This window comes from Schistocerca cancellata, chromosome 9 (assembly GCF_023864275.1).
Source record: "Schistocerca cancellata isolate TAMUIC-IGC-003103 chromosome 9, iqSchCanc2.1, whole genome shotgun sequence".
In the NCBI taxonomy this organism is placed as follows: Eukaryota; Metazoa; Arthropoda; class Insecta; order Orthoptera; family Acrididae; genus Schistocerca; species Schistocerca cancellata.
The window spans coordinates 38,970,012-38,992,746 of NC_064634.1; the positions used below are offsets into that span (position 1 = coordinate 38,970,012).

The 22,735-nt window shown below is 44.6% G+C and overlaps 1 protein-coding gene across 1 annotated transcript in view; it reads left to right on the forward strand.

The window, feature by feature from the left end:
- The window catches only part of LOC126101017 (fibroin heavy chain-like), an 84,804-nt gene that overhangs the window by 34,766 nt on the left and 27,303 nt on the right, over positions 1-22,735 (forward strand). Inside the window, exon 2 of the mRNA XM_049911684.1 lies at positions 18,575-18,869. Coding sequence (XP_049767641.1) covers positions 18,575-18,869 — 295 coding nt within the window. The remainder of the gene's footprint in view (positions 1-18,574; positions 18,870-22,735) is intronic.

The following is a 22,735-nucleotide window of genomic DNA, read 5'->3' on the forward strand; positions in this document are numbered from 1 at the left end:
CTTTGCTGTTACGTTTTGGTATTTACTAGGGTTAAATTCTTGTTTCGTTGTGTCACTGAGTTCTGAGTCAGTATTTAACTAACAATTTATCTCGAATAAGCTTTCTTTTTAATTTTTGTTGTACAACTCTAATTTCCTCCAGGCGGATAGTTAGGTGTTATTTCTGTTTCTGCACCAGTGTGTAGCAGTAGCTAGAACTGCCAAAGGCACCCGTCCCGCTCATCACAGAAAACTCAAAGCAGGGAATCCAAGTGATCAACATATTTTATTTACTTTTTAATACCAGCGGAGGACGACTGTATCGTTACAGGGTGCTGAGTAACTTTTGTAAAGTCTGTGAGTAATGCAGACTGGTCCCTCGTTAAGCCGCTTGATACACATAATTTCCCAGAAGGAGAAAGGCTGTTTTGTGAACACATTTGCTAACTCAGTACAAATAGGAACATTAAGGCAAGAATTAAAAATGAAGCATAAATGGTCATCTTTAGCTTTTACAAATGGGCACTATATTGGAGTTTAGTTCGTACCAGCTAGGTGATTACAAAAGGAAATGCAGTCGAGGAACATAAAATTTGATGTGTGGAACATTGATCCTCTCCTATAGTAATTGTCATTCTAAAACACATTTAAATGAACCACAAGGCTGATTTCTCACGTTGTGGTTGGAATGAGAAACATCGACAATGAACAGCAGACAGTACGCGATTTCTAAATTGCTGAGATCTCGAGAGAGTGAGCTAGCATCTGTGTGAGAGGGGAGAAGAAAGACGGGATCCTTGGTGGTTACCTGATGTAGCGGTGAACGTACGCTGCTCCAGCAAGCGGCAGGAGGCTTCACTGCAAGCAGCGTCATGGCGAACGGTGACTTAACAAATGCGTGCGCTAGTTTCAGAGGCTGTTACTTACGTATAATATGAATATGGTCAGCCGCTAAATTTCTACCACGTTACAGGCCACGTTGTGGTGTAAGACGAAGCCGCATTCGTCTAACATATTTCGAAACTCAACTACATGTGAGACACTAAATACCCGGATACGATTGAGCTCCAAAATGAGAATTATGCACCATCCGGCGCTTCGGTAGGCAGAGCTCTTACATCTCGCTGTAGTGGGAATAATTTATGGTGAAAACCTTTTTGGTAGGTCCTAGAAAGCTACCTACTTGAGTAGTCAGTGGAACAACAGCAGAACATTTTTTTTTTTTCGTTTCCTTCCCCCAAACGTCTGATTCCCAATTACATTAAATAAGAACTTAATTAACAAAGATATTTACCTGCATGAAAACCACAACACCTATGGCTCTCTTCTTAGCTTTTATAAATTCAATCTATGAAAATTAACGTTTTGTCCGAATCTCTTCACAAATTTGGACTTCCGACGCTAGCCCTCCCTGTGAAGCTGAGTAGGAACGCACGATGTCTCGAAGGAAGCGCAGCACATCAGTACACAAGCCAGCATCTACAGCCTTAAGGTTAAGGCGAGAGCGTGAAATGCGTTGGCACGCCGGGATCTAACCTCCAGGTCGGTCCTGCCGCATGAAACAGCGCCTTTCACCACTGGACGCTGCTCGCGCGGCGGAAGACAAGTGCTCCGCGGTTTCCGTCTTTCACTCCCATTCAGCAGTTAAGTGCAACGTGATGACCGGGAATGTTCCTTTGGATATCGCAACATTTTTGGTTTTATGGGGACCTTTGATGGAAAGCCGACGTTATTCGTGCGAAATCTCTTTGAATAAATTCAGATAACCGATGTTCATGACACGCTGTTCGATAATTCTGCTGTCATCGTCCTGTAACTCGCTTTCGGGTTACGAGAGTAAGGCAAGAGATGTTAGGACTCTGACAGAGGCATATAGACAGTCATCTCGGCCTCGCCCAATGCGCAGATGCAATTTTTTTTTTTTTTTGTCATCAGTCTACTGACTGGTTTGATGCGGCCCGCCACGAATTCCTTTCCTGTGCTAACCTCTTCATCTCAGAGTAGCACTTGCAACATACGTCCTCAATTATTTTCTTGACGTATTCCAATCTCTGTCTTCCTCTATAGTTTTTGCCCTTTACAGCTCCCTCTAGTACCATGGAAGTCATTCCCTCATGTCTTAGCAGATGTCCTATCATCCTGTCCCTTCTCCTTATCAGTGTTTTCCACATATTCCTTTCCTCTCCGATTCTGCGTAGAACCTCCTCATTCCTTACCTTATCAGTCCACCTAATTTTCAACATTCGTCTATAGCACCACATCTCAAATGCTTCGATTCTCTTCTGTTCCGGTTTTCCCACAGTCCATGTTTCACTACCATACAATGCTGTACTCCAGAGGTACATCCTCAGAAATTTCTTCCTCAAATTAAGGCCGGTATTTGATATTAGTAGACTTCTCTTGGCCAGAAATGCCTTTTTTGCCATAGCGAGTCTGCTTTTGATGTCCTCCTTGCTCCGTCCGTCATTGGTTATTTTACTGCCTAGGTAGTAGAATTCCTTAACTTCATTGCCTTCGTGACCATCAATCCTGATGTTATGTTTCTCGCTGTTCTCATTTCTACTACTTCTCATTACTTTCGTCTTTCTCCGATTTACTCTCAAACCATACTGAGTACTCATTAGACTGTTCATTCCGTTCAGCAGATCATTTAATTCTTCTTCACTTTCACTCAGGATAGCAATGTCATCAGCGAATCGTATCATTGATTTCCTTTCACCTTGTATTTTAATTCCACTCCTGAACCTTTCTCTTATTTCCATCATTGCTTCCTCGACGTACAGATTGAAGAGTAGGGGCGAAAAGCTACAGCCTTGTCTTACACCCTTCTTAATATGAACACTTCGTTATTGATCGTCCACTCTTATTATTCCCTCTTGGTTGTTGTACATATTGTATACGACCCGTCTCTCCCTATAGCTTACCCCTGCTTTTTTCAGAATCTCGTACAGCTTGCACCATTTTATATTGTCGAACGCTTTTTCCAGGTCGACAAATCCTATGAAAGTGTCTTGATTTTTCTTTAGCCTTGCTTCCATTATTAGCCGTAACGTCAGAATTGCCTCTCTCGTCCCTTTACTTTTCCTACAGCGAAACTGATCGCCACCTAGCGCATTCTCACTTTTCTTTTCCATTCTTCTGTATATTATTCTTGTAAGCAGCTTCGATGCATGACCAGATGCAGTCGGACATAAAATTGCTGATATTATTGGTACAGAGTACTTTCCGCTGTACACTATGCTGTTCATGACCATCGGTCGCGGCAGTCGCTCGTTTCAATTCTGAGCGTACAGTGATGGAAATGAGCGTTTGGCGTTATTCGCCGGGAGTCCCCTTGCGCGGCAGGTCCGGCCGGCTTGGTGCAGGTCTGATTACATTCGACGCCACATTGGGCGACCTGCGCGGCGGATGGGGATGAAATGATGATGAAGACAAGCAACGCAACACCCAGTCCCTGAGCAGAGAAAATCTCCTACCCAGCCGGGAATCGAACCCGGGCCCGTAGGACGGCAATCCGTCACGCTGGCCACTCAGCTATCGAGGCGGACAGCGTACAGTGAGCACGTAAATACGCCTAGAAGAAGATAACGGCTCCCGCTAAGTATGAGGGCCTGGTGAGAGATTTCGATTAATGTGGTGCGGCCCGTAACACAATCGTCGTGCGTTTCGTTCTTCATGACAATTCTCGGCCGCACTCTGCAGGGGCAATGAAGATGCTCCCGCTGCGTTTTTGATGGGAAGTGTTTGCTCACCCACAATTGTCTCGTCCTGAGTTTCATCTCTGCTCACATGAAACTGTCGCTATGAAGATAACCTTTTTGGCAGAGACAACGAGCTGTAAGCGAGCGTAAGGAATTGACGGAAAACATTGACGGCTGCGTTCGATGATCCGGGTGTTGGAAAGTTAGTACAACGCTACCACAAAAGTCTAAATCGAAGCAGGAAGGTGTATCTAACTACAGCAGATAAAACGGTTTTGATTTTCACGGCGATTTCCATTTCACGACCGATCGGAACTTACCTTCCGAGTATCTCTCGAATATACACCGAAGACATCTTCAACTTTTATAGTCCTGTCTTCCTCAGTTGCGTGTAATATTACGATATATTAATAATTTTTACTTATGGACCGTCTGACATATGTACATATTCCAGGCCACTGATGATGCCTTGCAGAAAATAAAGGCGAAACGCGTATGACACTAAAATTGTGTTTTTTTCAGTTGCTGTCAGACGGTCCATAAGTAAAAATTATTAATATACCGTAATACACCGAAGAGCCAAAGAAATTGGTACACCAGCCTAATATCGTGTAAGCCCCCTGCGAGCGTACAGAAGTGCCGCAACGCGTCGTGGCATCATATTCGACTAATGTCCGAAGTAGTGCTGGAGAGAGCTGACACCATGAATCCTACATGGCTGTCCATAAATCCCGAAGAGTAAGGGGGGGTGGGGGGTGGAGATCTCTTCTGAAAAGCACATTGAAGGCATCCCAGAAATCCTCAATAATGTTCATGTCTGAGGAGTTTGACAGCCTGCGAAATTGTTTAAACTCAGAAGAGCTACTCTGTAGCTATTCTGGACGAGTGGGGTCTCACATTGTCCTGCTGAAATTGCTCAAGTCCGTCGGAATGCACAATGGACATGAATGGATGCAGGTGATCGCACAGGATGCTTACGTACATGTCACCTGTAAGAGTCGTATGTAGCTGTATCTGGGGTCCTACATCACTCCAAATGCAAACGGCCCACACCATTACAGAGCCTCTACCAGCTTCAAAAGTCACCTGCTGACATGGAGGGTCCATCGATTCATGAGGTCGTCTCCATACCCGTACTCGTCCATCCGCTCGATACAATTTGAAACGAGACTCGTCCGACCAGGCAACGTGTTTCCAGTCATCAACAGTCCAATGTCGGTGTTGACAGGACCAGGGGTGGCGTAAAGCTTTGTGTCGTGCAGTCATCAAAGGCACACGAGAGAGCCTTCGGCTCCGAAAGTTCGTATCGGCGATTTTCGTTCATTGGTTCGCACGCCGACACTTGTTGATGGCCCAGCACTGAAATCTGTAGCATTTTGCGGAAGGGCTGCACTTCTATCACGTTGAACGATTCTCTTCAGTCGTCGTTGGTCCCGTTCTTGCCGTATCTTTTTCCGACCATAGTGATGTCGGAGATTTGACGTTTTACCGGATTCCTGATATTCACGGAAACTCGTAAAATGGTCGCACGGGAAACTCCCCACTTCACCGCCACCTCGGAGATGCTGTGTCCCACCGCTCGTGCGCAGACTGTTAACGCCATGTTCACACTCACTTAAATCTTGATAACCTGTCATTGTAGCAGCAGGAACCGAACTAACAATTGCGGTAGACACTTGTTGTCTTACATAGGCGTTGCCGACCGCAGCGCCGTATTCTGCCTGCTTACATATCTCCGCATTTGAATACACATGCCAATACCAGTTTATTTGAGGCTCCAGCATACAAGTGCAGACATTGTGATCATTCATACATTAGTATGATGTACCCACTTCAGTGTGGTAGCTGTTTTTTCTCTGCGTCTTCCCGCAGGTACGTCACATATTTTACTACCTGATGTTTTTTTGCAACGTCTTAATTGTTGCTCCACCAAGTGGACAACGCCTGTCAGATCGTAAATGCAACAACGCCTGACAACCTGTCAGCAGAAACTAATCGTTTTGCATCCAAGCGTCGACACGTCGACCTCGATCTACTGATAGGAGAACGCAAGCAATAATAGGTTGCTCTTGCCCCATGTACTTGGAAGTAATAACAACACCAAAAAAATCATCTAGTACTAATCGTATAGTTACTAGTCTGCAAATGAAATAAATACTGTTGTAATTTTGTGCAGTACACCGCCCTCAACCACCAATAAAAACATCTGCACTTATATCCCTAACACCCTACGTATATGTGTATGGGCGTGGTTGTCTAGCAAGTACAGCAGCTGTCTCCTGCCCTGGAAGTTCCAGGTTCAATCCTGGGTAGGGGCGAGAACTTTCCCTCGTTCCTGTCTCTGCAGGATGGTTCCAGGTACATTCGGACAAGTATAAAACTGGTATCCGGGATGTCTCTTGGGGACAAAAGGTGGTCGGAGCGATGGACGCGTTACCCTCCCCCTCCTAGTACCACGCGGATAAAGGCTACACTGTACGTTCTGTCAAGCCTATAGCCCGTCACGGGCTTGTGCTATACTATACACATACAGGGACCAAGATTTCCGTCCCTCGAAGCAGTGAAAGAAATAGCGGCGGGTGCTCTCAAGGAGCTCTCAGAGGAAGACTTCCAGCCCTGTTTCCACCAATGGAAAACTCGCATAAGATTTTGTAGGGACAGACATCGGAAGTACATTGAGTCTGACAGTAACTAAATATATATATTTTGGAAATAAAATGATTTACAGCAATAGGCACGTAGTTCTATGGGCACACCTCGTCTAATGAAAAGTACAAAAACGTGTAAATAGCGATAAAATGAAATATCTCAATCCTGTTAACATAATTTGTGAACGTTTACACTTTTCACGTGCTTAAGAGTGAAAGAAAGAAACCGTAATTCCGTAAGCATCCAGGCTCTAGTAATAAGAAAGTGAAATAGAAAACTTACGGCTTTGGTGGAACAACATTGGAATGGTAACTCCTAACAGCTGCTTGGGGATGTTTTTATTCTCGCCGCAGATCCTCATTCCAGGCTCTCTTATTGCAGCTTTTCTTTGTCCGCAGTGACAGTGACAGTAAAATAGCCACTGCTAGCTGCTGCTAAACGAGCTTCTTTGCTAACACCTGCCGTCCGTTCTAAGCCTCCTCAGACGTGACGAACGAGAAGGAGCATGTTGTGCTTCCGGCTTTCGATTTACTTACAGATAATTTGGAACAGTATGAATCGTTAGATGTTCTCATGTCGTTAGAAACTGTGCTTACTTTAATGATAGAAACGTTATCTGAGGAGCGTTTGTTAATCCCAGTAATTTACTTGTGGACGCAGCACACTGGCTCTCGACGCAAGGCACTCGCCTCTGTAAACTTTCCTTTCGAATCAAATACCAATTCTCGTCATACTGGACATGTATAAACAGTTTTCTTTCTCAAGAGAGTCTGGTAGTAGCACTCTGTTATACATCTAACTTTATGCCCAACGTAACTAAAACGCTCAGCGATAGTGGGTCAACGATGAGAAATGGCTTCCCAACTCTGCAGTGGACACCTGTCTACGGCTGCCTTTCCTTGATTCAGTTGTTGTATTACATTTAGCAAAAACTTTTGCTGGTTACCTCACAGCGGCCCGATTCTGGACAGAGACCTATGTTTTCTCCAGAATAACTCATACGATTAAGATAATAATCATGTGAACAACAAAAGATCGTAAACTGGGTTTTTCGAAATCAGGAGGTTGGAAATTAGAATTTCATGTGGTACATCAGCTCGAATAAGGGATGGGTCTGACGGAGGTGTTTGTAAACATATTTCGTAGTAAATATTTGTATGCTACTTTGACGTCGGTGGAGACACCTTGAGCGACAATACATCATTATCTGTGATGTGTTCATAGTGTTGGTTTTCCTATGAGGTCACGTGATGTCGTCGATGTACGAAAACCCAGTAAAAACTAAAGAGTAACTTATTGGTAGGGTCTTAACAGCCTGTCTTTTGTATTAAAAAAAAAACAATTACCTGGGCCCGTGGCAGACGTGTCAGAAACAACATGCGCCATTGTAATGCATATATTTCGACTGATTTTGATCACTTTGAACATTTTCTACGATATTAGGATGGTTCCTTATCTCGGAGCATTAATTTTACTATATTTTGTACAATTGTAATTCCACGTAGTGAGACAGTTCGGCATATTCTGAGGTAGTGAAGCTGAGCTCCGAACCGTCAGTCGGAAGTTATCGTCAAACTGAGTGTATGTGCAATACAATGGAGGCTGTGTATTCTGTGAGCGTCAGAATTCTCACAGTTAATATTTGGACATAACGAACAATCGTAGTTAATTTATTCATTTATTTTTCACGTTTCGTGGATTACGTGGATAAGGAAAAACATCGGAGATATGGAACGAGTTTAGGTATCCATTAACAAAAGGTAAGAAAATTATAAAAATTTCTTATGTACCCTGTATTATCCGTAAGCTGTCAGTTTACTGTCTAATACTGTTTGCACTAACACTTTCTAAATTTTACCTGACAAATTAGAAGGACAACTGGCACGTCGTAAAAAATTGTTGACTGGTTAGTTAAATTAAATAGTTGTTATTTATACGGTAACGGAAGCTTAATATTATCGGACAGCATTTGTATATAAATTTTACTGCAACCAGTCACGATTTTCTTTCATTCATAGTTTACATGACGCGTTTCGGGAAATGATTCCCATTTTCAAGTGTGTTTTCTACATCTACATCTACATATACATCCATACTCCGCAAGCCACCTGACGGTGTGTGGCGGAGGGTACCTTGAGTACTTCTATCGGTTCTCCCTTCTATTCCAGTCTCGTATTGTTCGTGGATAGAAGGATTGTCGGTATGCTTCTGTGTGGGTTCTAATGTCTCTGATTTTATCCTCATGGTCTCTTCGCGAGATATTCGTAGGAGGAAGCAATATACTGCTTGACTCTTCGGTGAAGGTATGTTCTCGAAACTTCAACAAAAGCCCGTACCGAGCTACTGAGCGTCTCTCTTGCAGAGTCTTCCACTGAAGTTTATCTATCATCTCCGTAACTGTGTCGCGATTACTAAATGATCCTGTAACGAAGCGCGCTGCTCTCAGTTGTATCTTCTCTATCTCTTCTATCAACCCTATCTGGTACGGATCCCACACTGCTGAGCAGTATTCAAGCAGTGGGCGAACAAGCCCACTGTAACCTACTTCCTTTGTTTTCGGATTTTCGGATTTTCTCTGTGTACTATGCCATTTTACGTACTGTTTTAGATGTGTGAAGTTCTGCTTTGTTTTGTTGACTTTATTAAAATACGTAAAAACTCGCAATTTAGTTAATTATCGATTTTTATATGTAGTTAGTGGTGAAATTTGGAAGAACTTTTACATTCAGTTGACTTTCAAAAAACCATTTATAATGGACAAAATCTAACTGTATTGATTTATTTAAAGAAAATTGCTGCCTTCTACATCTGTAACAGCAATGACATCACTGTCTTGTGGACATGTAACGTCAGAATTATCATTAATACTTGTCGTGCAGCTAAGAGGAACGTCTAGTGCTTTAATCCAGATTATCAGATTTTTACAGAACATATTGCTGAAGGGACACGTTTCTAATTTTGTTTCGAATTGGTTGTGGTACCCAACGCGTTACACACTGCCACGAACAAATGAAAATGCTTCAGTCGTTTTAGTTACGCAGCATAGTTACAATGCTTTTGTCTTCAAAAGTAAAAACGGCATTGTCGTAAGTAACATACGTAAATCCAACGTAAAACTCATTTTTTTTTTTCCTGTAGAAAGATTACACTTGCAGCCAATAGCATCTTAAAATTGATAATATTTGCGAAGGTAGCAAGGACCAACAGCAAGTGATAAGAATTTATAATGTAGTATACACCTCTTTTGAATACTATAATTTACTGATGACAGGTTTGAGAAGACAAGGAATCATTACCAAGTTCCAAACAGTGATGATAGCTTTATCACTACTTGCAACTATAAAATGAATGTTTGCCATACAAAACTGGTCGAATATAAATGCTAGTGTTCAAATGTGACTCAATATTACGTACAATGAAACATTATTTCGTCACTTACATCTACCATTGTACGTTTGCGGTATGAACCTGATTTGAATTTAAAGCCAAAGAAAACATTTCGTCTTAGTTATGGAAGTGTGAAAAGATGGTTCTTTGGCGTAGGTACTGGTATTCATTCTTGCAGGAGAACATCGAAGAATTTATTTCACCTTAATGATTGCAGTGAAACCTTCTAAATAATAAGAGAATAATTTGATATTTATTGGTTTATCAATACAGGGATGAGGGCAGTGTTATACGCTTTAGTTTTCTCCTTATATTTTGTAAAACGTTATTTTGTTGATGACCAATCACTCGAGTTGTTAATGAGTGACACGTGAGTGGCTCAATGTTCAAGTCCAAATTAAAAATCAAAAAATTTGGGCTTCGATACCCAGCATGTCGTAAGGTTTTATCCTTTCAAATATAGCAATGATTGATGTGTGTGAAAAGTTCCGAATTGCAGCCTGCTTCGGAATCAACATGAAAGTGCAGCTTCCCAAACAGCTGGCTGGGTACGTATGCTGCAACCTCGGAGGAAGGCAAAGATGTACCTTTGCCGAAGCGCAATGCCAGAAAAGCCTTCGGTGTTCAAACTAACCGTCGGGCTGATATTAACATTAACTTTTTAGTACGAGTTACGAAACGGGATGAGTATTTCCTCACTCTACGCTGGAACTGAAGGTGGAATCAGCCATGGCTCGTGAAGAAGCCCACAGAGAAAGAGTGGGTAGTTGGGTCAGGACGGCCGATCCGTAGTGAAAGCTAAATGAGAGTCGGGAACGGTACTGTCAGCCGCCAGCCGATAGGCCGGCAGGTGGTAGCGCTGTAGAGGGACCTCCCAGCCGCAGCCGCAACCGGTCACGCAACGATGCCCTGTGACGTCACAGTGTGTGGAGGGCAGTGGGCCAAGGTCAGGCGGGCTACGGGCTGATACGAGTAGCTGTGACGCGACCTCCCGGTCGTTTGTTAGCCGCGGAAAGCTGTCGGCTCCACTAGCGGCTGTGACAATACTCTATGTGCATTCTGCAAGTTCACTCTAAATCCTAGATGAACTACAACCGCAGTCGGGGTCGCCAATGCACACCTGGCTCATGGGTCTCGACTCTGAGGTAAGCAGGTTCGAATCCTGGTGGAGGAAAATTTTCACTAGCTGTGTTTGGCCGGCAAGGGGAGAAGAAGTGGTGGCATGAATTTCCCGGTCATCACTGTTTGTGCATTAAATTCGACACCTCTTTGCAGTGTCTCGTCAGGCGAGGGCCTGTGACACTGTTGATGGTGAACTGTCGGATGGCGACGGGGGGGGGGGGGGGGGGGGGGGCTCTTGGTGCAGTTCGTGAGGCGTATGCTAAGTGCCGGCATCGGAGTGTCATGCTCACTTTTCCCTTAAAAAAAAAATTGGCTCTGAGCACTATGGGACTTAACATCTTAGGTCATCAGTCCCCTAGAACTTAGAACTACTTAAACCTAACTAACCTAAAGACATCACACACATCCATGCCCGAGGCAGGATTCGAACCTGCGACCGTAGCTGTCCCGCGGTTCCGGACTGAAGCGCCTAGAACCGCAAGGCCACCGCGGCCGGCTTTTCCCTTCACCCATAACAATACGAACCCAACACTAGACTGTATCAGCACTCATCAGTGTTATCTATACGACACAGATACACGTTTGACACTTTATAACAGGCCAGAGAAGGCAATGGAAAATCATGTACGCCACGACCTTGCCTAGAACGGCGATGCAGCTACATTTTTTCACCTATGCTCAATCCCTTAGTATGCGACTACTCTGACTTTGATACCTTAGCCAATGAAGCAAAATCTATATGAAAGTTACCTTTCGGTATTGTTTTGTGACAGAGAAAAAACCTATTCATTTAAAACAATTTTGTATCATCATCAACAAATGCCTTTGCGGGGTAAATGTAGTGGGAGACAAGTGTAGGAATTCAGACATCTTACTGCTCGTTTCTTTTGAACGAACATCTTAAGTAAACAGGTACTGAATAAATGGAAATAAACGAACAGGTCAACACACTGAGAGCTATATCTAAGCGCTAAACAGGGTGAAATGAGCTTCTTCATTAGTTTATTTATGCATTGGCTCCATTTTAACTTGGTTCCAGTTTGATCAGAAGTTATGTTTTGGTTATCTGAAGACCATTAACGTCTCGTTCTGGCATAAGTACGTGATTATTTGGTCGTTTGAAATTGATTAACATAAGACCAAATCCACATCTACAGCTGTACTCTGAAAGTAACCGTTCGGTGTGTGACGAAGTGTACAAAATTTACCAATTACAAAACCCCTATCACCAACCCTGTCGAAGTCTCCCTTTCGTATTCTAATTGTGAATGGTACCCGGGAAGTAAAGTATTCCGTATTCCGCAGCATGAACGAGAGTCTAATTTTAGAGTCGTAGCTATTAGTCGAAAGGTAGGGAGAAGCAGTTTGTAATTAGCTTAATTTTGGAACGCGAGCTCTCGGAATTATGTGAGTATGTTTTTATGCGATAACAGCGCTTCTTATAGTATTTCACAAAGCACTGTCATGCTGACTGTGGAAACCAGTGGGGAACTATACTGCTATATTTCTCTTTTCTACAGCTTCGGTTAATCCAAACTGGTAAGTGTCCCAGACTGACGAACTGTACTCCAAATGCGATGAACAATAATGTTCACGTAGATTACACTTTTCCAATAAATCGTTCCGCCTTCTATTATAAGCGACCTCCATCATGCATATTACACATGTTTTCCTTCCAACTTCTAGTGTCCCCTAGTCTAGATTTATGAAATCACTCGGCATATTCTCTTAAATGGTTCAAGATGCGGCTGATAGCATTGATTGGTCGGATATTACGGCTTATTTCCTACAATAAATTACATTACTTGTAACGTCGGCACCTCCCTGTGTTCGACTGTATCATCTGCGAAAAGCCTCAAAAGGCAACATTAATTACCCAGCATGTGACTTACACAGATCATGAACAGGGGCTGCTCTATGATACTATCATGAGAAATGACAGACTCAGCCTTCGCTTCTGTGTTAATACCGAAGTACTCGGCGTATTCCTACTGCAGAATCGTGCGCGATCACATGAGATTTGCCAGAAATATTGGTGATATTAATTCTCTACACGAGTGAAGAGAATCCTGCCAAAACGTTACGCTCTGAACTAGAAGCTGGGTTCAAATCGCCTGTTCTCACGGCGAGATATCCACATGTTTCCCAGTCCTCTCCCAGTACGGTGTCCCTACACTGAAATCTGTGCCCCGAAAGAATGTGTGATGGACGGTATTTAGGGAGATACTTTTACTGTTATGAAGGAGAAGTGACAAGGAAGTGAAATGAACTCACTGCTCGACAAACTTGGGGCCGATCGCTGCTTATCCCTGGGACATAGTGTCCGCTGCGATTGCAGCCAAGTGTGAAGCATGTAGACACTGTTTAGGTGCTCGAGTTCGGGGCAACGTCAGCTCGATGCAACGTACAGTGCTGAGCGTTAAAATTACAACATGGGAACTGTTTGTAGCAAAGGTCATATTGGCCGAAGTGTACTAAATATTGGGATATACGAATGATTAACGTCTCAGCACAACCGCATTAACCAAGTAAGAGTAACGCCATCGACATTGCGTATACAGGATGTCTCAGACTAAAGGTCAATATTGAGAGATACGACAGGAACTATCTTTCGTGCAATAAGCATAGGCTCTAAAATGCATACTTTAAGAGACATGAGCGCTTGTCCAGTTCAAGAGATGAGTTTCACAGTAGTGAAGATGAACTAGTGCTCATAGCACTTACGGCATGTACTTAGGAGCCCATGTTTACTGGACGTTTTTTCCTTGCTTTGGTCCATACTACTTTCTCTTAAGTATGTGAAGGAAAGATCTTTCAGTACAATAGATTCGTTTCACAGTATCGAAGATGTAGAAGTGTTGATAGCTGTTAAGGTATGCAGTTTAGAGTTCATTTTTACAAGAGTTTTTTATCTAAGAATCGTCGTTCTCACCATATCTCTGAATACTGATCATTCCTCAGGGACACCCTGACGACCGTTTCTCATTGACAAATCGCGTCCAAGTGAAGGATGTTTTGGGAAGAGCGTATTGTACCTCGTGTAAGAAGTATGAAAAAGTATATTAGCACTTGTCGGAATTCGACAGCAGCAGGATCGTGGGCTATCGTGAGTGCAGTGTATCGTTTTGGAATAATACTGTTTGCGTTTAACGGCATGCTCCGAGTTCCATTTGAATATGGAATCGACGGGTTCGGGAAGGCCATACCTAACGCCAAGTAAGACACTGCAACCCATGGGAGCAGAGCACCGCTGATAACCTCGGCGCTGAGCGCCCGTGGAAGTTCCTCCTCCTGCTATTAGCGCACTACATGACAGACATACTGTTCGCTGACCCGTGCAGGATCGTACAGCAAACCACGTAACTCGAGTTCTAATTCAACAACATAACGCAAGACTGGCTGTTGCCTGTGCTCGCCTGGCCTACCTCTACGCAGAGGATGTGTGTCTCCAGCTCGTTTTCCAGGACTCTCACGCACTGAGAACAACAGCTAATGGTCAGGCTCGAGACTGGCAAACCAAGAGTCGCCAGACACTGCGACTGATGATCACTGTTTTGGAATCGAAGCAGCATGAAGTGATGTACCGGTATCGGTCATCCAAGGTCACATCCTCTCAATGCCCAGCCGGGTAAGACGTTTTTGCAGCTGTGGGTACTGAATTTCCTACCCTTAATCTCCAAAATATACATAAATGTACCATATATTTCCCTACTATAGGGCAAAGTAGGTTAAAACCGTGTACCTTAATGTTTAATTCTGATGAATAACTTTCAATGATCAGTGAGTGTCTCAAATACGGTTGATCATTCCTCTTATACACTACTGGCCATTAAAATTGCTACACCAAGAAGAAATGCAGATGATAAACATGTATTCATTGGCCAAATATATTATACTAGAACTGACATGTGATTACACTTTCACGGAATTTGGGAGCGTAGATCATAAGAAATTAGTACCCAGAATAACCTCCTCTGGCCGTAATAACGGCATTGAAACGCCTGGTCATTGAGTCAAATAGAGTTTGGATGGCGTGTACAGGTACAGCTGCCCATGCAGCTTCAACACGATACCACAGTTCATCAAGAGTAGTGACTGGCGTATTGTGACGAGCCAGTTGCTCGGCTACCTTTGACCAGACGTTTTCAATTGATGAGAGATCTGGAGAATGTGCTCGCCAGGGCAGCAGTCGAACATTTTCTGTATCCAGAAAGGCCCGTACAGGACCTGCAACATGCGATCGTGCATTATCCTGCTGAAATGTAGGGTTTCGCAGGGATCGAATGAAGCGTAGAGCTCCGGGTCGTAACACATCTGAAATGTAACGTCCACGGTTCAAAGTGCTGTCAATGCGTACAAGAGGTGACCGAGACGTGTAACCAATGGCACCCCATACCATCACGACGGGTGATACGCCACTATGGCGATGACGAATACACGCTTCCAATGTGTGTTCACCACGATGTCGCCCAACACGGATGCGACCATCATGATGCTGTAAACAGAACGTGGATTCGTCCGAAAAAATGACGTTTTGCCATTCGTGTACCCAGGTTCGTCGTTGAGTACACCATCGCAGGCGCTCCTGTCTGTGATGCAGCGTCAAGGGTAACCGCAGCCGTGGTCTCCGAGATGATAGTCCATGCTCCTGCAAACGTCGTTGAACTGTTCGTGCAGCTGGTTGTTGTCTTGCAAACGGTCCCATCTGTTGACTCAGGGGTTGAGGCGTGGCTGCACGATCCGTTACAGCCATTTGTGTGTGTTTTTGATGTGGTTTCCATGTGTGATGAAATACGAAATGAAACGGACAGACCCAGGATTCGGAGCCAAACAAATCAAGAAAGAAAGGATAAGGAACTGGAAGTGAAGTAATTGTTGTAGCAGTTTGGCAACAGTGAGCGGTTCCGCATGACGTTGAGCAACCTGATTTGAGGGAACCAACTACAATTCGCGAAATGTCAACTTTATCACACCAATACCAGCAATAATGACAGAGATGTTGAGGTACAACATTTGACTCGCATACCTGGTTCTACTCAGCTGTCCACTACTGTATACGCACACTGCCATTTTAATGACTAGTGGTGTACAACTGTATTGTTTTGCTCAATACATCGGCAGTAAAGACGACATTTCTTTTTTTTTTTCGACTTTCGTAATGGATGTGTTTGGACTCTTATCGCTAGCTCCGAGCTCTTTGGCTGTTCTCGTTCTTGATTCAAGTGCGAGATTCCAGTTTTGGTGCACCTCCCACTATCATTGAAATATCCCTCCTACAATCTCTGATCCTCGCCTCCACCTACCAACCTCTGTCCTTTTCCTGGGCTCCCTCTTCTCCCCCCCCCCTCCCATCCTGTTTTTCCCTCTTCCCCACCTACCCTCATTCTTTCTGAGTCCCTTGTCTCTCCTGAGTCCATTTGCAATCTCCTCCTCTGCCTTTCCCCATTCCCTCACGTGTCTGCCATGCCCCCCCACCCCTCGTTTGTCCTCTCCCTCCTGCCCCTTTTGCTTTTTCCTCTCCTCCCTCCCTTCCCCCCCCCCCCTCATCGGGCGGGCCGCCCCCCCCCATCTGCCCTAAGCTGTGATGTGACATCTCCTTACTAACCTTTTAGTGCAGTTTTTTAAGTGAGCTGTAAGTGTTGTGCGTCTTTTCCGATGTGCAGCAAATAGAAACCATACTGTTGCTGGGTGTGATTTATTTTATCTCTTGCAAACAGAAACCTGTCTGTCGCCGTGTATTTTTTTCATTGTCTGTCTACTATTGTACCTGGCTGCTTACCGTGTTTTTTAATCAGCATCGCCAACTCTTGTTTTATATCTGTAAGTTCCACAATTTTACCCCATTTTACACTTTAAAAGTTCTGTGGTGAACGTGAGGGTGCTATTCTGTCATTCTGTGCAACGGATTAATCTGAGATGTACCCTTTACCCTGTGGCTCCTGCAAGATGCAATTTCCACCCCCACACTACTACAGAAGTCAGACAGACGCTCCTAACGTTCTAAAGAGAAATGCCTGAAAAACTTTCAGCAATAAATATCTTCTGGAGTCGTTCGCTGCAAGGAAATCACACAAAACTTCACAAAATTTCGTACGTAACTAGTGAGATACTTGGGTACTGGAGTAGTGCTAGTTAGTGTAAGAAAAACATGAAACTAACGAAAATTATTATTTGTTTTGCAAAAATTCAGAGAATTCACAATGGCACTTTTAGTTATGAACTCAACAATTTATTCCCGGGTTCTTTTCAGAATGTGAAGTTACCTCTTAAAGATAGGATTCGTTAATGAAATTTCCATACAAAGTTTAAGATTGTTATTGACTTGGCAGAATGGCTGAGAGCCGCTCCTACTCAACTTGAATGATTATCCGTTATAATATTGCTAGGTATGGTCGAGGCTGTCACATGTGAAATGCAGTGAAGTGTAGTGTTGTGGAGGAAATATGGGGCTCGCAAGAGCTGTAGTGCACAATACCGTAAGCTGCAATGACTGCTGTCTGCGCCGCTTGCTGCTGACAAATAAGGTAACTCTCGTTCTATCTGGATTGACCTTCACCAATCAAACTCTCCCTAAGCCTCCTATTCGCCCCTAGTCCACCGTGATGCCACTCAAAAATTCGTTCGCAGGCATTTAACTATAACTCTGTCCGTTCACACCGCACAATAAGCGTGGCGGCCAACACAGTGAACAACGCTTAATCGCAAGGACTCAATATAGATTCGCACTCCGATTCGCTCTCGACAGATGTGCTCTCCCAGTGAAGTACTGAGGAGAGACTTGTTCCTTGCTCTGTGAGTACACGTACGAGCACACACGCTCTCGTTACGTGTTCTCGCTCCAAGAGCGACAACAGAACGGATCCTCTCCACGCCAGACGTGAAGGGGTATATCCTTCGGTCTCTTCCATTACTCCTTCAGCTCAAGGCGTCAGGAATATCGTCCACCAATCAGCATTGATCTTCTAAAACGGGAGAATGACATTTCGTTTAAGGCGACCAATCCGGAAATCTGTAGCATCGGCATTTGGCGTTTGCTGTCTCCCTGTGAAAACCTCTGAAACTCTGTGCTATGTTTGTAAAGAATGCGTAGGCTGGGCACTCCCACACAATGTAGCGGAATAAGCTTTTAAGCCGAACACGGGGTCATTCTCCCTTTCACTCGGGCAAACGCTGTCTGCTCTACGGGCAGTCACCGGCCGACGTAGATAGGTTGACTCGTCCTCTGAAGGGACCGGCCTCCTTGCATGCAGTTTGCCTCTCCCAAACTAAAAGCTTTTGTGACCACTGTGTCTTGAATGTGTGTGTGTATGCCAGCCTCGAGTATTTCAATCTCGGTGCGCACTTGTTATTTGCATATCGTTTACATGAATTCATACAACATTGACTTTATCTTATCGAGTTTGGGTTCGAACGAAGCGTCTTGATGTGCGGAATACGATTGTGAGGGTGGAATATGTAAGCAATGATGGTCAGGAGACCTCGACATCTTACAAAGTCACCGTTTCTATCGCAGCTTTTATTATTTCTTATCTAGTTATTATGTTTTTAACACTTCTGTAGGCTGAAGAGCTGCATACTAAGAAGCCGATGCCGGCCGCTCGCCGCCCCCCCCCCCCCTGCAGTGTAGTGCATCCTGGAGACGGATAATGATTTTGTATTTGCCTAGATAATAAAACTGCCGTCATCATTTACCCGCACACTGAGGCAACTGTTAACGGCTTGCGGTCTCGCTGCAGGTGTCGGCGTTGGCGCTGATGGCCCTAGCGGCGGCGTCCCCCGGCTACCGCCACGTGCCGGGCATCCCGGCAGGCCGGCGCGCCGAGTACTACCTGCAGAAGGCGGCCGGCGGCTACCTGTTCGGCTACGACACCGGCGACGCGGCGGCGCACAGCCACGCCGTCGAGGCGGACGCCGCCAACGAGCTGCGCGGCCGCTACCAGTACACCGACGCCGCCTCCGGCCGCCGACTCGGCATCTCCTACACTGCGGGCCGGCGCGGGTTCCGCCCCACCAGCGTAGACCTCGCCGCAGGTCAGCAGCTTGCACTATGCACTCACAGCACATTGCGCGACACAATTAAAGGGTCACGTTTTCGATACTCCGTAATTTTCCCCCATTGCGTGGCCGAGCGGTTCTAGGCGCTACAGTCTGGAGCCGAGCGACCGCTACGGTCGCAGGTTAGAATCCTGCCTCGGGCATGCATGTGTTTTATGTCCTAAGATGAGTTAGGCTTAATTATTTCTAAGTTCTAGGGGACTGATGACCTCAGATGTTAAGTGCCACAGTGCTCAGAGCCATTTGAACCATTTTTCCCCCATTGCAACGTGGAAGTTTGAAATTTGCCTCAAAGGTGCCTACAGACATCTTCTATAACGAAACTTCCTGACAGATTAAAACTGAGTGCCGTACCGAGACTCGAACTCGGGACCTTTGCCTTTCGCGGGCAAGTGCTCTACCAACTGAGCTACCCAAGCACGACTCACGCGCCGTCGCCACAGCTTTACTTCTACCAGTACCTAGTCTCCTACCTTCCAAACTTAACAGAAGCTCTCCTGCGAACCATGCAGAACTAGCACTCCTGAAAGAAAGGATATTGCGGAGACATGGCATAGTCACAGCCTGGGGGATGTTTCCAGAATGAGATTTTCATTGTGCAGCGCAATGTGTGCTGATGTGATATGAAAGTAGGAGACGACATACTGGTAGATGTAAAGCTGTGAGGACGGGGCGTGAGTCGTGCTTGGATAGCTCAGATGGTAGAGCACTTGACCGCGAAAGGCAAAGTACCCGAGTTCGAGTCTCGGACCGGCACGCAGTTTTAATCTGCCAGGATGTTTCATATCAGCGCACACTCCGCTGCAGAGTGAAAATCTCAGTCTGGAAACATCTATAACACTGAGCAAGGGTGGCGCCATGCGACGTCACCTCGCCCTCGGTGAAGCATCAAACAAGTTGTCGACACATGCGAGAAATGAATAAAAACATTAGATCCCTCAAGTTCATGTGAGTTGTAAGGTAGGTTAATGATGTCACATTGGCAAGAAAATTATGCTCAACATCTCCGCGGGCATGTCACATTATCGGAAGGTTTCCTTGAGACATTTGTGTCTCAGCTCTGTATACGATAAAGATGTGAAGAAATGAATTAAAATTAGAGCAACTGCCGTGACTTGCACCCAGGCCTCCTTGCTTACTAGGCAGGTCTGCTAACCACTACGTCACCACAGCGGAATAGGTAACACAGATGTATGGACTACCCTAGGCCACTGCCCTCCCTTACACCAGTGTAGCGCGACTGCAACTTATACTCTGGTGTTAGGGTTGACACTGGCCTAGGGCAGGCCATGCAGCTGTAATAAGTATGGTGCTGGGGTGATATAATGGCATAGTAAGCAAGGAGACCTGGGTGCAAATCCTCGACCTGGCACAAATTTTAAATCGTTTCTTCAGCTTCTTAACGTAGATGGGAACGTCGCCATAGTCCCTCTTACCCACGCTCCAAACATTCGTATGACGCTTCCGTGAAGGAGGTTAGATACGCAATGTCCCGCGATGAAATCACGACGTTTTCTTATGTGAGATCGAGGAAAATATTTCAGACAAACCGCTCCTCAGAATCGAGCCGCAAAGGCCTCAGGAGGTGCCAATGAAATTACGCCCTCCCTTTGCCCGTTTATTCCAACACATTTCGCTGTCTAAAACAACCATTCATAGTGCGATGAGCAATTGGGTGACGTTCTTGCCAATCTTTGACATTGCCGGCAGCCCACAGACGATTCAATCCTTCTAAGGACATCGCGAGCCTTCATCCACACTGAACATGATGTCAACCCTTCGCAGTGTAGCGCGACCGCAACTTATACTCTCGTGTTTAGGTTGGAATCACTACGGAACGTTCGAAACCACTGGACGAATTTTGAACGTACTCCGAAGCAGCAAAGAATGTTTGTCCTTCTTCAGCTTGAAGGCGACGTCTCAGGATGCCCCACTTCTCCACCGTTTCAGAGGCAGCTTTGAGACAGATTTCAGACTTTCGTGCCGCATTTGGAGACAAGTAAGGGGCTTCGAAAAACTGACATATTAATTGTGCTGCCCATTGTATATACAGGTGCGGTCTCACTCCTTCGCAGTCTTCTGCATAGGCTCCATGCACACGAGTGTCAGCGTCATTTTCTAGCGCGTTGAAGAGCCTCGCACACTACGGCGGTGAAGCTGCCAACTGTGCTAGAAGCGATCTCACATCGTCGCCAAGCAGTTGACTTTGTGGGAGAATAGGGCTGTCTAGAGGTGTTCACAACCCTATAAGCAGTTGCTATCACGCCACCACAGATGCATAGGTTTGGATGTGAAATTGTTTGTTGAAGAGATGAAGAAACACCTTGAAATGTATTACACGTCTTCCAATGAGTACGTCGATAAATTAAGAGTGGACTGGCATGGTTTCAAGTTTGTGAAAAGTTTTGTGAGGGTTTTACGGCGAATACAGCGAATCACACAAAACTGCGTAAGTCAGGAGAGAAAAGGAAAAGACCGTACAGTAATGGGGCAGAAGCCAGAAAAGTAACTTCCCGAAACGTCCGAAACAAACAGATTTTCCCTTGTATGCTTGTACAAGCCTTGGTTACTAAAAGTTTTCCCAATACTTGATAGTTGTGAGTGCCCACTTTGGTTTTACATTGGGTAAATTTTGACGTTATCAAAGTTGTGAGAGTTCCCTGTTGTTGTAAACCTTAAATTACTCGTGTGACGCAAGTACTTCTTCAGTGTGAAGACATATAATTTTAATGGGTGACATTTTTTTGAAGTTACATTAATGTATTATTCACAGATATAAAACAAATATAATTATTACATTGCATATTTTATGATAATTAAACTATTTATCAATATTACACCAACATGTTTTATATGTTTTATAGTAACTGCTATTGAAATCGTACAAACTTCAAGCCTGACGCGCATCAGGAGTGGAGCTGACGGCAAGTTATATTTGATGGTGAAAAGGGGGGTGGGGGGTGAGGCGGAGGAACTGGAGGACCGGTAAGAGAAAGACACAGTTAACACACAGCGACCCCCAGAACCGAATCCTGGATGCTCACCTGTCTCTGATCGCCCAGTCGCTAGCTGTTGAGGTGACTGCTGGGAAAAGTAGTAATTCTATGCATCTTATTCCGTTACGGAACAAATTTTCATTACTCTTGAGATATAACATTTCAAATTTACCATACCAGACCAGTTGTCATTGATGTAATTTCATGTCACTGCATGTTCAAAGATTCTGTCCCTATAGATTCATTAATTTTATTTCATTGAATTTAATTAATTTTAGTTTGGAACTGACGTAATCATTTATTAAGAATCAGCCGGACAATTATGTACCTTCAAATACAGTGTTGACCACCATCAACAGAAGCAACATCCATTTCTAGCATGGAGTACGGTCCCGTTCTGTGACTAGACAACTTATTCAACCAGTCGATGGTCAATTCTTCCTAAATCTCTTTCTTTTGGGTAGTTACTGGCGTATTTCATGGGCCAAACCAGTCTCTGGCATTAGAAAAACCTGACGATGACGTTTAGATTTGTACTCGTCGCTTGGTGTAGTCGCATGTTCTATGGGCGCCTTGTCACGGTCCGCGGTCGCGGTTCGTGGTCCCATAGCACCTTACCACATTTTTTTTTAAACTGTGCTGTTGCGCATAATGTACCATTTCTTATATATGCAATTGTTGTCTTATATTTTAACTTCTCACTCTGCCCCTCAAAGTAACACCACAGAGAAAACGTAAAGTTCTCATCGGTGCGCTATTTCTTGTGCGTCTGTCATTCTGGGGAAAAATCCGACATTTACTTCTATACAGGGTGGTCGAAAACAATCTGAAAAGTTTGTAAGGGTG